This window comes from Ictalurus furcatus, chromosome 7 (genome assembly GCF_023375685.1).
Source record: "Ictalurus furcatus strain D&B chromosome 7, Billie_1.0, whole genome shotgun sequence".
Classification (NCBI taxonomy): Eukaryota; Metazoa; Chordata; class Actinopteri; order Siluriformes; family Ictaluridae; genus Ictalurus; species Ictalurus furcatus.
The window spans coordinates 28488899-28501841 of NC_071261.1; the positions used below are offsets into that span (position 1 = coordinate 28488899).

General features: G+C 40.1%; 1 protein-coding gene across 1 annotated transcript in view; it reads right to left on the reverse strand.

Annotated features, from left to right (window-relative positions):
* The window catches only part of cacna1eb (calcium channel, voltage-dependent, R type, alpha 1E subunit b), an 85443-nt gene that overhangs the window by 10737 nt on the left and 61763 nt on the right, over positions 1-12943 (reverse strand). The window contains exons 29-37 of the mRNA XM_053629658.1: positions 9086-9287; positions 8301-8465; positions 6853-6963; positions 6296-6376; positions 5404-5523; positions 4962-5027; positions 3353-3444; positions 2090-2264; positions 1062-1189 (exon numbers count right to left, since the gene is read on the reverse strand). Of these exons, the coding sequence (XP_053485633.1) occupies positions 1062-1189; positions 2090-2264; positions 3353-3444; positions 4962-5027; positions 5404-5523; positions 6296-6376; positions 6853-6963; positions 8301-8465; positions 9086-9287 (1140 nt within the window). The remainder of the gene's footprint in view (positions 1-1061; positions 1190-2089; positions 2265-3352; positions 3445-4961; positions 5028-5403; positions 5524-6295; positions 6377-6852; positions 6964-8300; positions 8466-9085; positions 9288-12943) is intronic.

Here is a 12943-nt window from a genome sequence, read left to right on the forward strand (position 1 = left end):
TCTTCTACTCTTGTAGCTCATCCAACTCAAGGTTCGGCATGTTTTGTGCATTCTGAGATGCTTTTCAGCTCACCACGGTGGTAAAGAGTGATTATTTGAGTTTACTGTAGCCTTCCTGGCAGCTCGAGCCAGATTGGCCATTCTCCTCTGATCTCTCTCATCAACGAGGTGCTTCTGCCTGCAGAACTGCCGCTCATTGGATGTTTTTTTTTTTTTTTCCCCAACCCACCATTCTGTTGCGACTGTTGTGTGTGAAAATCCCAGGAGATCAGCAGTTTCAGCCCACCTACCTTACAACCATGCCACTGTCAACTCACTGAGATCACTGATATGATTTCCCCCATTCTGGTGTTTGCTCTGAACATTAACTGAAGCTCTTGACCTGTATCGGCATGATTTTAAACATGACTGATAACTGAAATAAATAAAATTCCACGAATATATCTGATGAGCTGTAGTTTTTCTAGCTGTTTTCTTTTCCCTATGATTCCCTTTAAATGCAGTTGGCATATATTGAACATGAAAGCACAGGCTACAGGCTAGCATGTACTCTATGCTAACAAATTTGAAATCTCCATTAGCCAGCTGATGTAAACATATTTATTTATTTAAATGTGCCAGAAGTTGGTAATTAGTCCATGGCCCTGTTTTTTAGTTAGCTAATACAGCTAATTACAGCTAAGTTTTCCTCAGCAGCCATTTTAGCTGGATAAATGTTCTACAAATTGGGTTTAAAAATGATTCATAATTGCGCCTGCTCGATGCTAGTGTTTTATAACGACGTGGTTCAATTTTGCAGTGCTGTTAGTTCGGTTGCGCAATGCTTCCTTTGTGTTTGGGCCACCGTCAAATTAAAATTGGATATTCGAACGCTGGGACTCATAATCCCCCCATGCCCCCCCCAACCCCCCCCCTCCCGGCCCACGAACTAGCATATGTCCTACTCCAGTTGCCAAATCACTCCTAATTATACTCCTCAGTCACACAGTAGTTAAGAGCCCTCTCTTCCCTTAATTCAAATGAGTGTGCGTCTAATTTTTATTCACTTTTCAATGACTCACCATGCTGCTCGATCAAACTCTCCCCAGATCCGAACAAACTCGTCCAGATGGTGTGGGCCCAAGATGGAGGAATCCCGTGTCAGATACTCAAAATTATCCATGATCACAGCTACAAAAAGATTTAGCATCTGAGGAAAGGAAAAGAATTTGATCATGCAAATTGTCATTGTAGAACAGCATTAAACCCATGAGAATGAAAACTTTTTTGTTTCTGTTTGTATCCTTAACTTATGATTAATTTGGTCATCACGTAACTAAAATAAAAGTTTTTTAAGCAATAAAAAACGGTTCTTTATCGTTGTGCATTTTTGCATTTGAACCTGATTGGCTGTTATATTTTGTGAATCAGTAACACTCGCCTATTTCATATTCAGTACTCAGACTTTTCATTGTAAACCACTGCAAGAACAATTTCTACACGTTGACCAGTCGAATAAATTCTTCCACAAAAAAAACAAAAAAAACCCCCAAACATTTAATGATAAAATAAAACATTTTTATAAAGGTGAAGTTGCCTTTAATATATTATACATTTGAACGTCTACAGCAATTTTATGAAAGTTGATTTCGTCTTGTCTTTTTCCCTGCAGTTTGGATTGTTTTTAAATCATAATCATCATTGTGATGATATTAGCTGTACATATGTTGCGGAGTGATGCACACCAGGTTATTTAACATGAGTCTATTTATCGTGAGTCATGAGTTCAGTTATGGTGCAAAAAAAAAAAAAAAAAAACAGATTCTTGTTATGACTCTTACACAATGAAGAAATGAAGCCACATGGCAAAGGCAAGGGAAGAAGAAGAACAAATCTTGTGTATATGCTTTCAAATATGTATATGACGGTTACATTATTATTATTATCCGTTCCATCCATGCTTCTTTCATCGTAAAAAATGTAAAGGAGATTTATTATTGAAAGTCTGAGCTTTGCAGCTTCATTATCGATCATTATGGATCAATAAGACAGCTAATTTTTAAAGAATATTCTATAAATACTGAACATTGTATAAATACTCCAGCCCTACCAGGAAGGAACTGAAGAAGATGAAGGAGACAAAATAGAAATAGGCGAAGTCAGTGCCACAGCCGCCTTCGTGATCCGGAGAGACGAAGGGTGGAGCGATGGAGGGGTCGGGTTCACACTCCTGACTAGCCAAACACGACAACATGATCTCCTGCCACGACTCTCCTGTTGCACTCCTGCAAACAACACACACGTGTCTCTCTATAATCAATACACCATTCTGAACACGTGACCACAAACCTTCAATTACACATGATCTAATCAGTTCAGAGGGACTTCTTACTCAGTGAGGACCATGTCTAAAAATGGTTCAAATGTTCTTTCTTAGTTATGTTTTACAATATCAGGGATATAAATGTTTTTTTTTTTTTTTTCATGTTTCCTAATTGAATGATGAAATTCACAGAAAAAACCCCCTCCATAATTATATAAAATAACTGTAGAAAAAAATTCTATAGATTTCATTGAGAATTCCAGTAGGAAACATGAGGAAAGAAACATTAGCTATTTAATGCTGAACTGAGCTGACAAAGCACATTTTCTCTCATTTGCTAATGCATAGAATTATAAAACTCCATAATTATACATTATGGCGAACCGTTTGGAACATCAACATTCTTTTGATAACTTTTGTCCAAGTTGGTCTGAGGATGTTGTATGGCAAATTCGGTAATAACTGGACAAAAATTTGTAGGAGGAGCGAAAAAACAGTTTTGGAAAAAAAAAAATCCAACATGGCGGGAAATCGAATTAGGCGGAAATTGACGTCATAGGGTGCGTCTCGACCCAGGGAATCCAGGATCGGCTTTTAAATTGGACACATGGTTCAACAGATATGACCATAAGCGTACTTTCAAATCAGTCACAAATTTGACCCGATGGGGGTGCTAGAGCAATGGCAGCACTTGGCCCAAATTTGGTTAGAATGTTCCATACACCCTCCCCAATCAGTGTGCCAAATTTCACAACTTTTTAACATGCGGTTCTATGGGCTGCCCTGGACACCCTAGCCAGAAGAAGAAGAAAAAAAGGTAGAATAATGACAGTGCTCGGCCCCTTATTATAGCTATATATCACCTTCCACAGACCTATGGCTACTTAAGTCTTACTTTACAAATAAAAATAAATTAATAAATTAATTAAATTAATTAAAAAATCCAGTAAGTGTGCAAAAACATCTTCACTTTGTTCACCCAGATAATCTTTATGTTTACAGACCTTTCATCTATTACAGTTTAGGCTAATGCTGATCCACTAAACTCACCTGAACAGCAGCATTAAAGCGCCAAAAAACGTCTTGAAGTTGTTGTGCTGGTTTATATGGCTCTCATCATTCAGCTTAATATTTCCAAACACCTACAGCGACACACAGGACGAGGTGTAATTCACAGCTCATACACCAAAAACTCCAAAACCAAAAAGGTCACAGAAGTTTTTGGTAACACTTTATTTGAAAGATACCTGCAACGAGCCTTCATAAAACATTCATTAGCATTGCTGTGAATCTTTAATAAAGTAATGATCAAGAATTAATGTACGGCTGATGTCAGAACTTGTGAGGTGACATTTCATGTAATGAAAGGTTAAAAGAGTGAGAGAGGAACTCTCAATTTTTAATTAGTTTGAGACGGTTCTATCTATAATGATTCATTCTTAACGTATTATTTTGTCCTAACCAACAGCACAGTTATGTTTTGAGATCTTCTGGATATCGTACGTTTTTTTGGAACCTGCATCTACTGTGTTAAATTAGACATGAGATGTTTTTTCATTCATTTGCAATCCAAATGATTTTACAGCATCGTTTCAGTGCAGCTTCTTTTATTTAAGAAGCCCAGGTGTCAGCTGAAGGAATAGGGAAAGTCGTCTCAAGTGTATAAGTGGAGTCAAGTGGAGTGTGTAACTTTCAAAATGAGGATTAAAAAAAATTCATAAATGCACCAACAATACTAAAGGATCTACTCCACACGACATTGAAACTCTAATATCATCTCATGGCTTCCACGAAACCTCCAGCATTGGCTTAAAACAATTATAAAAAGAAGGAACCTTTCAAATAAAGTCTTAACAAGGACGCGACATTACAAGAATACTCCTAAAGATTAAATAATGTAGGAGTGGAGTATTCTTCAGGCTACAGAGACTACAATGACGTTCTGGTTTTTTTTGTTTGTTTGTTTGTTTTGTCTTTTTTAAACACCCTTCTTACTGTACCGTGTTATCACGTGACTTGCGAGCCTGATTGTGTTTGCAGAAAAGAGGAGGCTTAATCATTAAGTCATGAAAAGCACAACATTTTCACGTGATGTGGGCTACACTCTATATACATATATATTAAAAAAGAGTTAAAATTGTTTGTTACTTATCAAGCTTATTGAACTAGCTTAGTGGTAGAGGAGGACGTGCCTTGCTGAAAAAAACAACAAAAGACCAATAGAGACCCCCATTAAATTTGTAACGGTTTTAATGGTCATAATGGGAGTTGTATTGGTTTTAATGAAAACTGTAGTGCTTCCTGTGGGTCTCTACTGGTAATTTGTTGCCTTCTATCGGTGGCATGTTATGTCTAGTGGATACCATTAAGGACCTATGTCCTACTATGTAATGGAAACCATTTGGTAATGATTTTCTGGTTAACAGCGGACATTTTGTAAAGGTATTTGTGGTGCGAAACCAGAGAAAAAAAACATTTCTGTGATGGTTTGTGATTCAATTACACTGGTGCACAACCGAACATACAAAGCATTCGAGTGAAAGTTGAATGTTGGTTTTTCTCTTTAGCGGCCCATGCTTGATTATATTCTTCTTTTTAATCCTAAAACTGAACCTGAACCTGTTATTGTACAGTATATGGTGTACAACGTCTGGCTTACCTGCATCCCAATGATGGCGTAGATGAAGAAGAGCATAGCGATGAGCAGACACACGTACGGCAGTGCCTGAAATCAGAAACGCTCCGAGTTCAACCTGTTATTTCTCTTAATTCGTACTAATTCATATCCACACATGCACTCATTAGCCCAGGGCTGTCCAATCCTATCTGGAAAGGGCCAGTCTGGGTGCAGGTTTTCATTCTAACCAAACAGAAACCACACGTGAGTCTATTGAGAGTCAAGATCAACTGATTAAACAAACAAACGGAAGCAGGTGTGGTTCCTGCTTGATTGGAATGAAAACCTGCACCCGCACCGGCCCCCCTTTGATCGGATAAGATTGGACACCCCTGCATTAACCTGTTTAAAATAAGATTTCATATCCAGAAAACAAACAGCACAGTTTAGATTTGTGTCACAATTTTAACGTTACGGAACTTACCTTAAAGGACTGGACGAAGGTCCAGAGGAGGATTCGGATGGTGTAGCCCTGCCTCAAGAGCTTAATGAGCCTGGCTGCACGAAACAGCTTCAGAAAACTCATATTAAAAGTGTTGACCGACTGCAACAGAAAGAAGAGGGAATTTAATGAAGAACTTCTATACTGCTGGGTGACTTGGTCACTAATTCTCAAACGCAGTGAGCTTCACTATAAGGCATTTTTGATATCGCTATTTTTTATTTGTATTTTTTGGTCTTTTTTTTTTTTTTTTTATTAGAGCCTGATTCATGACACCTGAAAAAAGATGCACCGTAAATGTAATTAGATCATCGTTCACCGTAAATCCATTATTGTTTATAGATAATTCTCTTTAATGCAGATTTCTTCAGTCTAGCTAGGGAATAAAACACGACTTGCTGTTACAGGAAAATAATCAAGAATCAACAATCGCTTTTCATCCAATTAAAGTTATGTTTAATGTCTGAGAAACAAGTCCACTTACATACTTGCTATCATTTACATTATTCTCGATCTTGAAGTTGACGAGACAAAAAAAGAAATGCCGACACCCTTCGCGCCGACACTGGAGACTCCTTACAAGAATGCTCACAGAAAACGTCATGCTCCACCGTATAAGCTGTGCGAACCGTTACTATAGAAACCATAACGTATTAGAAGTAGCGCGTTAATATAACCTGTCATTCTTGTCTTGTCACCATGTCACTCGAAATCAATCAACACCTTCTGACCAATCAGAATCGAGAATTCAACAGTAAGGAATACGGAACGGAGAAACAGCTAGATCAGACAAGGCGAATGAAATGAAATGAAAGAAACTTTAAAAGCTACGCGAACATAACGTTTAAAAACTAAAAATGGCTTTCATTGTTACCTGCAAGTCTACAACGATCTCGGTGATGCTGCCGAGGACAGTGATGAAGTCAAAGATGTTCCAAGTGTCTCGGAAATAATTCTGTGATAAAAGACAAATGAATGTACGTTATTGTGTAACGTGACTAAAATAAACATGACTCTAAGACTATTTCCATACTGCCAAAAGGTCCTCTTTTTTTCAGTTTATGCACTTTAATGGCAATTCAATTAGGGAAAAGATGAAAGAAATGCTCCATCAAACTCTAAACGCATCCTTTACTATAAGGCAAGGGCACATGTTTGGTGAAGAAATTGCTGCTTAAATGATACTCAATTTTATTTTACTGCAATATAATGAGTTTAGGTTCCATGAAGGAAAATATTTTGTAATAAAATCCGTCGTGCCTCCAGCAATGTGTAATAATGTTCTGTATTATTATTATTATTATTATTATTATTATTATTTTACATTTTTGTTTATACTGTAGTAGTTCCCTGGCTACAAAACTTACAAAATATCCCCTTTTGATTATTATCAGGTTATCAGGACCTAAACCCCATCTCTGATCAACTCACCATGAAGCCAAAGGCCATGATTTTGAGGATGCACTCCATGGAGAAGAGCACAGTGAAGGCTGTGTTCAGGTGCTTCAGTACCATGTCATAAGCAGCCGGAGCCGAGTGATACTGCAGCAACACACATCAAATACAGTTACAGAGTCACTACAGAGTATTATCTACTGCCAAATTAGTCAAAAATCAGCTGTGTTGCTATAAATAGGTCACTCTTACTGATATACCGTCCCCAAATAACACCAAAGGGGTAATAACTATTGTTCTGTTGCCTCTTTGAATATAGAGTAAGGAGTTGATATCAAATTTGTGTATAAGGCTGTTATAGATGTTCATATCAGTCTTTGAAAAAAGAAAGCCATTATTGTTGCATATAGAAGTACAGTAAAATTCTTCTTCTTCTATTTATTATTATTATTATTATTATTATTATTATTATTATGTTATATCTTAGCTTGTTAGGAAGCAGAGAGGGTGAAGGCCACAACAGTGATGGTTTGGTTGTACTAGGGCTTGAACTCATGACCTTCAGGTAGGCCAGAGCCTTAACCACTTAGTCACCACTGCCCTACATTACCATTCATACAAAATGTATTATTATCCATCCATCCGCTTATCCTACACAGGGTCGTGCGGAGCCTGGATCCTATCCCGGTGAACTTGGGGGAAAAAAGTGCCAACCCAATGACCTAATCACACACCCATTCACACACTAGGGACAATTTAGAAATGCCAATCAGCCTACAGCACATACCTTTGGTCTGGGGGAGGAAACCGGAGTACCCAGAGGAAACCTCCGAAGCACGGGGGGAATATGCAAACTTTGTGCACACAGGGCGGAGGAGGGATTCAAACCCCCAACCCCGGGGTGCAAGGCAAACACACTAACCACTAAGCCACCATTCCTCCAATTATTATTAAAGTGAGATGTTTTATCAGTTGTGGGGTTTTTTTTTTTTTGTATGCCCTTTTTTTCAGGCTTCACGGCAACTTCCTAAAATATCTGTATTAAAAAATTCTCATCCAGGAATTAGGGAACATTGGGGAAGCAACATGAGACATTTTATAGACCTGAACTGAGCTGAGAAAGCACATACTCGTATACTCGTAGGTGTGAACTGCACCCAGGTCATTTTAATACGAAAATGAACCTAAGCACCAACGCAGCATGAGTCTGAATTCACAAAACTCTCCCCTGTGTGATTATGCATGTGAGTTGTGAATTTAATTCTCCACAGTTGTGCCTGTTTCTGGCACAAATACAGTTAAAATATTGATGGCTATAGAAACAGCACGTTGAAAAAGAGAGATCTTGAACGCTGTATGAGTTTTTATCCCGTACAATGCCAATTTTAATATACACCGATTACTAATCAGCTTGATTTCCAACTAAAGACCACCCAATACTGTGGCTTTTACAGGACGATGCTGCAGAATAGAAATGTAGTTACCTTCATCATGAGGACCACAGTGTTGAGCGCGATCATGACCAGGACTGTGTACTCAAACGAGGGAGAGACGACAAAGTGCCACAGTCGGTACTGGAGCGTCTGCCGGTTTTGGGGCATGTAACGAGTAAAAGGCTTTGCACTGATAGCAAAGTCTATGCAGGCTCTCTGAAACATTCCGCCAACAAACACAACTGTTTTAGTGCAGCATTTCTTTGCTACATATATTCATTTGACATGTGTTTTTTATTCAAAGTGATTTCAATTACAACAAAATACAATTTAAATGACAAAATGGAATTGTATGAGAGTTGTGGTTCTTGCCCAAGGGTCCAAATATATCATATTTTTATTCAACTTAAGGAGGAACACTAGAGGTAGAAATAACAATTTTGGTCAGTCTTCTCTTACACTGTAGTACTAATAAAAAAATAAAAAAATAAAACTCAACAAAAAATGTTTCAGTATCTTTGTCTGCTCATGTGTCTTCATGTCCAATCGCGCTATCTGAAACTTAGCAACTCGGAGTAGGCTGTAAGCTCCGCCCACTTAGCACAATCATGCCATGTATCAGCATTTAAAACTACGAAAAGGTTTACCTGTTTAATCTAACCCCCATCTACACACTGTTAATTTACCTTCATACGTTCTGAACGAGTCTCTTTGAGATCTGATCTTTGCTGAAGAACAATTAGAGTGCGTTAGGATTAGGATTCGAGTTAAACACCGCAGGAGTGTCTGATCTACGCCATGTCTCTCTGGCTCTCTGGATTCAAATGAACGCTCACCTCGTTTTTCTCCAGGCTACACTCCTCCATCAGTTTGTCCCCTTGCTCCTGGAACGTGATGATGATCAGGGCGACGAAGATGTTGACGAAGAAGAACGGGAAGACGACGAAGTACACGACGTAGAAGATGGACATCTCCATGCGGTTGCCTCGGCTCGGGCCGTGATCTTCCTCGGTCACGTCTACTGAGTGCTGGAGAACCCTGAAGCAGCACACAAACATCCTCAGAAACAGTGACTGAAATGAGCACCGACGTTCCCAGTGCATGCTCACTAACACACGCATGATTACATAATTATGACCTTTTTAATATAAACAGTAATTTAGGAATAAAAATGCTCATGTTTAGTAGAAAAACAAAAGCAAGAAAATGATTTTGAATCGCCCTGAACAGAACATACGGTGTTAATTATTCAAAAAGAAACTGGAGCAAATTTATGCTAATTAACCAGGAGAAAATGCACTTCACATCTCTGCTGGCGAAGAAAACCTCCTAACAAAAAGGGCTATATTCAGATTTGTGCTAAACACGCGCAGTGAGGATTTAACACCAAAATGAGGCAAATTGGTGCTCAGTCCGCAGACATACAGTAACTCTATTTATACATACAGCGCTATTCCAAAGGTGCTGGAGAGTCACGTAAGTGGGGTGGAGTTTGAGTAAAAAGCAGCATGTCTCAGTTACATGTGATAACATGTCATGCTGAAATGTACGTCTTGGGCTGAAAATACACTCAAATGCCATTTATGGCCAATATTTAATACTAGAGATGCACCGATACTAAATTTCTCCGCCAATACGATAAGCGATTATTCAGAGTGATATCGGCCGATACCGATAACTGATTATTCAGAGAGATATCGGCCGATACCGATTATTCAGAGTGATATCGGCCGATACCGATTATTCAGAGTGATATTGGCCGATACCGATAACCGATTATTCAGAGCGATATAGGCCGATACTGATAACCGATTATTCAGAGTGATATCGGCCGATACCGATAACCGATTATTCAGAGCGATATAGGCCGATACCGATAACCGATTATTCAGAGTGATATCGGCCGATACTGATAACCGATTATTCAGAGTGATATCGGCCGATACTGATAAGCGATTATTCAGAGTGATATCGGCCGATGCCGATTATTCAGAGTGATATCGGCCGATGCCAATAACCGATTATTCAGAGTGATATCGGCCGATGCCGATAACCGATTATTCAGAGTGATATCAGCCGATACCGGTAACCAATTATTCAGAGTGATATCGGCCGATGCCGATAAGCGATTATTACCGATAACCGATTATTCAGAGTGATATCGGCCGATGCCGATAAGCGATTATTCAGAGTGATATCGGCCGATGCCGGTAACCGATTATTCAGAGTGATATCGGCCGATACCGATAAGCGATTATTCGGAGTGATATCGGCCGATACCGATAAGCGATTATTCAGAGTGATATCGGCCGATACCGATAAGCGATTATTCAGAGTGATATCGGCCGATACCGGTAAGCGATTATTCAGAGTGATATCGGCCGATACCGGTAAGCGATTATTCAGAGTGATATCGGCCGATGCCGATAAGCGATTATTCAGAGTGATATCGGCCGATGCCGATTATTCAGAGTGATATCGGCCGATGCCAATAAGCGATTATTCAGAGTGATATCGGCCGATACCGGTAACCGATTATTCAGAGTGATATCGGCCGATGCCGATAAGCGATTATTCAGAGTGATATCGGCCGATGCCAATAAGCGATTATTCAGAGTGATATCAGCCGATACCGATAAGCGATTATTCAGAGTGATATCGGCCGATACCGATAAGCGATTATTCAGAGTGATATCGGCCGATACCGATAAGCGATTATTCAGAGTGATATCGGCCGATGCCGATTATTCAGAGTGATATCGGCCGATGCCAATAAGCGATTATTCAGAGTGATATCGGCCGATACCGGTAACCGATTATTCAGAGTGATATCGGCCGATGCCGATAAGCGATTATTCGGAGTGATATCGGCCGATGCCGGTAACCGATTATTCAGAGTGATATCGGCCGATACCGATAAGCGATTATTCGGAGTGATATCGGCCGATACCGATAAGCGATTATTCAGAGTGATATTGGCCGATACCGATAAGCGATTATTCAGAGTGATATCGGCCGATACCGATAAGCGATTATTCAGAGTGATATCGGCCGATACCGGTAAGCGATTATTCAGAGTGATATCGGCCGATGCCGATTATTCAGAGTGATATCGGCCGATACCGGTAAGCGATTATTCAGAGTGATATCGGCCGATGCCGATTATTCAGAGTGATATCGGCCGATGCCAATAAGCGATTATTCAGAGTGATATCGGCCGATACCGGTAACCGATTATTCAGAGTGATATCGGCCGATGCCGATAAGCGATTATTCGGAGTGATATCGGCCGATGCCGGTAACCGATTATTCAGAGTGATATCGGCCGATACCGATAAGCGATTATTCGGAGTGATATCGGCCGATACCGATAAGCGATTATTCAGAGTGATATTGGCCGATACCGATAAGCGATTATTCAGAGTGATATCGGCCGATACCGATAAGCGATTATTCAGAGTGATATTGGCCGATACCGATAAGCGATTATTCAGAGTGTTATCGGCCGATACCGATAAGCGATTATTCAGAGTGATATCGGCCGATGCCGATTATTCAGAGTGATATCGGCCGATGCCAATAAGCGATTATTCAGAGTGATATCGGCCGATACCGGTAACCGATTATTCAGAGTGATATCGGCCGATGCCGATAAGCGATTATTACCGATAAGCGATTATTCAGAGTGATATCGGCCGATGCCGATAAGCGATTATTCAGAGTGATATCGGCCGATACCGATTATTCGGAGTGATATCGGCCGATACCGATAAGCGATTATTCAGAGTGATATTGGCCGATACCGATAAGCGATTATTCAGAGTGATATCGGCCGATACCGATAAGCGATTATTCAGAGTGATATCGGCCGATACCGGTAAGCGATTATTCAGAGTGATATCGGCCGATGCCGATTATTCAGAGTGATATCGGCCGATGCCAATAAGCGATTATTCAGAGTGATATCGGCCGATACCGGTAACCGATTATTCAGAGTGATATCGGCCGATGCCGATAAGCGATTATTCGGAGTGATATCGGCCGATGCCGGTAACCGATTATTCAGAGTGATATCGGCCGATACCGATAAGCGATTATTCGGAGTGATATCGGCCGATACCGATAAGCGATTATTCAGAGTGATATTGGCCGATACCGATAAGCGATTATTCAGAGTGATATCGGCCGATACCGATAAGCGATTATTCAGAGTGATATTGGCCGATACCGATAAGCGATTATTCAGAGTGATATCGGCCGATACCGATAAGCGATTATTCAGAGTGATATCGGCCGATGCCGATTATTCAGAGTGATATCGGCCGATGCCAATAAGTGATTATTCAGAGTGATATCGGCCGATACCGGTAACCGATTATTCAGAGTGATATCGGCCGATGCCGATAAGCGATTATTACCGATAACCGATTATTCAGAGTGATATCGGCCGATGCCGATAAGCGATTATTCAGAGTGATATCGGCCGATGCCGGTAACCGATTATTCAGAGTGATATCGGCCGATACCGATAAGCGATTATTCGGAGTGATATCGGCCGATACCGATAAGCGATTATTCAGAGTGATATTGGCCGATACCGATAAGCGATTATTCAGAGTGATATCGGCCGATACCGATAAGCGATTATTCAGAGTGATATCGGCCGATACCGGTAAGCGATTATTCAGAGTGAT